This window comes from Macadamia integrifolia, chromosome 14 (assembly GCF_013358625.1).
Source record: "Macadamia integrifolia cultivar HAES 741 chromosome 14, SCU_Mint_v3, whole genome shotgun sequence".
Lineage (NCBI taxonomy): Eukaryota > Viridiplantae > Streptophyta > Magnoliopsida > Proteales > Proteaceae > Macadamia > Macadamia integrifolia.
The window spans coordinates 5,399,697-5,404,113 of NC_056570.1; the positions used below are offsets into that span (position 1 = coordinate 5,399,697).

Consider the following 4,417-nt stretch of genomic DNA (forward strand, 5'->3'; position numbering starts at 1 on the left):
AAAAAAAAAAAAGGTAAATTATTTAAAATAAGTACATAAAATGCGGTTAAAACAAAATTTGAATTATGCAACTCTATCATATGTAGTGAGAACCATATATTGATGGGTTATATAGATACATAGATTATATATGATCCAAATAAAAAAAAAAATTTCTTTTCCCTTTAGAATATTAAAAATTTTAAGAAGGAAGATTTAGGGATTAAGTTTTCTGTAAAATTTATTTGAGAAAAATTCAAAAAAAAATTATTGTCCTCTGTAAATTTTTAAAAATTTCCTTTTCGACTATTTTACATCGAAACTAATGGAGCCTTAAATGAGCTTCACTTGGAAATAAAGGATTAAGGACTCAAAAAATATATGGTTAAACAATATATTTTCTGTCTTTTAGGAAGTTAAGTAGTAGAAAGTCAATGGAACTTATTTTTTTGTAGCATGATCTTCTTAATATTTGTGAACAAAAATCCAAAAAATCACAAATTTTGAAGAAAAATGTTACTTTTTCCCAATTCTAATAATTATGCTGTTCCACTAATTCCATTGATTCAAATCTTGGTATACTACTTGTCTAATCCTAGGTTTTTAAAAATCTTGCTTTTGTTTGACTTGATGTTTTCCCTCGGTTATTGCAAGCATTGCAAACAATCTTTTTTTTTTTTTTTTTTTTTTAGTGGTTATTTTATATAGTAAGAGGGATCATCACGACGCAGAGTGCAATTCCCCGTCAATAAAGGGCTGAGAAATCGAATCATCCAATAAGAAGGGGTGGCATTGTGACAAATCTTTTTCCTTTCTATAAAACAAAAAAGTCGTATGTTATTTTATTGGTTATATGATACAGTTCAGTGGTACACTAGATTTTTGCCCAGTCAAGTGTTAATTCCTTTAGATAATCACAATGAAAATTTGACAGAGAGAGAGAGAGAGAGAGAGAGAGAGAGAGAGAGACCTTTGCATCATTGCTTTCTCTTGAAGAAGCTGGAGGGCTACCCTCAGATGGCTGAGGAAGTGGTTGTTCAATGACCTGCGTAGCATAAAATACACAACCATGATAGTCACTAGACAGCTGTGTATATGTCATGATAACCAGTTTGATTTCAAGGATCACAATCAGCTGATCCCATGAGCCAAAACATAATGATCATGTCCATAGAAATGTTATGGAAAGACCATATTCAATTCTGTAGTGCCCTTTAGCTATGTTAATTATAACCTCACAAATGAAGGGCTTGCTTCCTCTGGTCTATTGACTCAAACCAGATTGGACCCAAGCTTAATTTTGTGAAAAAAATATCTTACAGAATCCCTCAGTACTTGGTGATCAGCCGAGGACAGTGCTATTGTGTTGTGGTTGTGCACCTCTGCATGAAGGGAACGCAAAGGAGCTGCCGCGCCCATCACATAAGATTGAAGAGGAGTGTTTGCAAGAGCTTTAGAGAGCTCCATGGCAGAAAGGCTCCATGATCTGGAGAGGAACTCCATGGGCTCTGTAGGAGTTTCAGGAGGGGCACAACATATGGCTGAGAGCCAACTTTCAGGGCCATTTTCATCTATGTTCTTCAGCTTACTTGACTTGAACGTGGGGCGACAAGTGCTTGAATCCATACCCTATAGCCTAAAGTGAGCTGTGGAGATTATTCAACTTGGCATGGCAGCTTGAATGTTTAAACACCCAGCACCTTCACCAGCAATTTATAGACAGATATTAAGTGGCTCCTACAGTTAACCACAGCTATTTTAATTTATCAATGGCTAATCATTTTAAGTATAAAAGTCTGTAGTGGAGTAATCTATATAGGCCCACTGGATGGGAGAAGTGTCGGGGTTGAGTATCTTTTGCAATCTGTAATGGTCCATATAATTATTATTAGATCAGTTTTTGGGTTCATTACATGTATGGCCTCGAATTATAACTGTGGGAATTAGGGTTTTTGGGTTTCCAATATATTGTTTCGGTGGGAAAAACTAAAGATATTATAGGGGGTTCACTTTATGAGGTGATCGAAGAGTGGTGTAAAGAGTTTTTCAAGTTTAATTTAGGAAAAAATCTCTTATTTCTCTCGAATAGATGTAGACATTCACATCGAACCATATTAAATTTCTATATTATGTGGTTGTTTATTTGATTTCATTGTGATGGTGCATTCGTCTCCAACAAAAAGCACTAAGTTATTATTCTTTAAATGGGTTTCTCCGTCCAGGTTGAAATATAAGAACTTAAGCAGAAGTGAAGGTGAACATGAGTGCAGCAACAATTGAAGCTGAGAGAGAGAGAGAGAGAGAGAGAGAGAAGGGTAAGAATTTGTTTATCATGAGTAGTGAACCCATTGTCCCATTCAACTTTATTTTGTAATTGAAAGAACACAAGAAAAAAGAGAGAGTCATATCATATTCCGAACTTTAAAGAAGAAACATCAAAGTTTGGGACCATCTTTGTCTCCAACTTAAGTCTCCTGAAAACTCCAAGTACAGTGCTCTCTCCCTTTTTATCAGGAAGAGCTCAAGGGCCAGTCTTTTTCCCTGAGCGGCGGGTATTGGCCTACTGGGTTTATCATCATAATGATGCTTATGTCCTTATTTGTTGGTGCGTTTGGTGTTGCTATTTATAAGGCTCCATTTGCAGTCTCTCTACCTATAGTGGCTGTCTAAAAAACAGGAATTTGGGACCCCCATTGCACCCCCCTCCTCCTCCTCCCTCATTTTGGGTTAAATTTTTTATTTTTTCAGTTAAATTTAAGTAGCTTTTTTGAGTTTTTTTTTGGTTAACTGCAAGGAAAACGCACTAGAACAGAGTCCACCAACCTTTAATGGCACTGTCATCATTACATTTGGTCTAATCATGTAGAAAGTTAAGGTTGTACAGAAGCATCTTAAGGTCCCTTTTGCGTTTCAATTGGACACCTTATCCTCTTAAGTAAATCTGTCTTTAACCCCCAAGTCTTGGGAAAGAGTTTTCCTTTACAACACCCCCCCCCTCCCCTACATAGAATGAAACGGAAAGAGTTGCTGAAATCCTTATTGGTTGACTGGTTCATTTATGGCCTGGGATGGTTTTAAATTGATCTAGGCTGGGTCTAACCCATCCAAGATAGGTTTGGATGTTCAGATGTCCATATCTGGATGTCGAAATCGGATGATTCAAAGACTTGTTCTCGTTATCTCGTTATACTATGTTTCAGTATAATCCGTCATTTGATTGCTTATGCTTGAATATCTATAAATACAAACTATCATACCTTGAAGGGAAATTTCATCATCATCAAGATAATCTTCGAGGGTGACAAAATGAGGTGTATATAGAATGTCCCTCTTTGACTCAGATTTTGGAACAATTGAGATTCAAAAAGGTAACCTGCTTGAATACTCAAATTTTTGAGGGAAAGTGAACGGAATTTTCAGGGGTACCAGAGCAAAAACGGGGGGTGATGAAGACATACCCATACAAAGCCTTCAGTGGATTGTGAGAAACTATACCTGAACTACCATTATATGGGCTACTCTGGATGCAGAATTGCCTTTCAAGACTACCATAGTATGGGAGTGTGAAAGTGAATGTCACAAATCGAATTCTCTGTTGTGTGGGCATTGATGAATATCTGTGGTCATTGTCTTCTGTGTGAGTCAGACACCGTTGTGCGACAAGGCATTCTAGCTATGTGACCGAAGATTGAGGTCAGTTCTTGAAAATTTCCCTCGGGCATGAGTGCTTGTAGACAATAAAATTTTTCACCCCAAAAATAATCTTCACCTCACCCCTACCAGTATTTGAGGCTAAAAAACGACCCCAAGTCTATACACTATAAAATTACCATTTTGCCCTTGAAAGACTGAGAAGTGCAAATGTTGTCTGATTGGACTGAAAATCAATAGATAAGAGTATTTACATGATATTTAGGTATAACCTAAACTTCAGAGTAATTCTAACACGGTTTGGCCACCAATCCATCAAACCTTAATTTTGCAGGCCTTTGGGACTCAGATCAAACTGCGTCCTAGGATAATCACGTGATGGATCTTTGCACTGCTGATAAGAGTATATAAAATTATATCTTTAATATGTGAATCATTAAAATCTAACGGTTGAAACTCCCAGAATTACTCTCGAAAGTCTACCAAGAAGACGATCACACTACGAACCATGTATAGATCAACCTATGTTTTATAAGTGCTCATTACATCATTGGAAAGTATATTAAAAAGGATTTCCAACGACATAAATATCATCAAAATTAAACTCTCATATCTCCAGAAAATAGTCCTTAAATATCGCAAAAGAGCGTGATCAAAGCAAACCCCAAAAGGGGGTCACACTTGAGGGTGTACCAAGGGTGTGTTACCACTTGGTAAGCCCCTACTCCCTAGGCTGCACGGCCTAGGTGCCAATTGGAGTGGACAAATCCAAATGGAAGATTGGATA

General features: G+C 36.9%; 1 protein-coding gene across 2 annotated transcripts in view; it reads right to left on the reverse strand.

Moving 5' to 3' along the window:
* LOC122061979 (VAN3-binding protein) overlaps positions 1-1,788 on the reverse strand; it is a 4,189-nt gene extending 2,401 nt beyond the window's left edge. Inside the window, exons 1-2 of one of the 2 annotated variants that reach the window (XM_042625586.1) lie at positions 1,360-1,788; positions 950-1,024 (exon numbers count right to left, since the gene is read on the reverse strand). In XM_042625586.1, coding sequence (XP_042481520.1) covers positions 950-1,024; positions 1,360-1,605 — 321 coding nt within the window. In that variant the 5' untranslated portion in view covers positions 1,606-1,788. Of the gene's footprint in view, positions 1-949; positions 1,025-1,299 lie in introns of both variants that reach the window. The other variant, XM_042625585.1, reaches the window with a different exon arrangement.
* Positions 1,789-4,417: the final 2,629 nt, after the last annotated feature.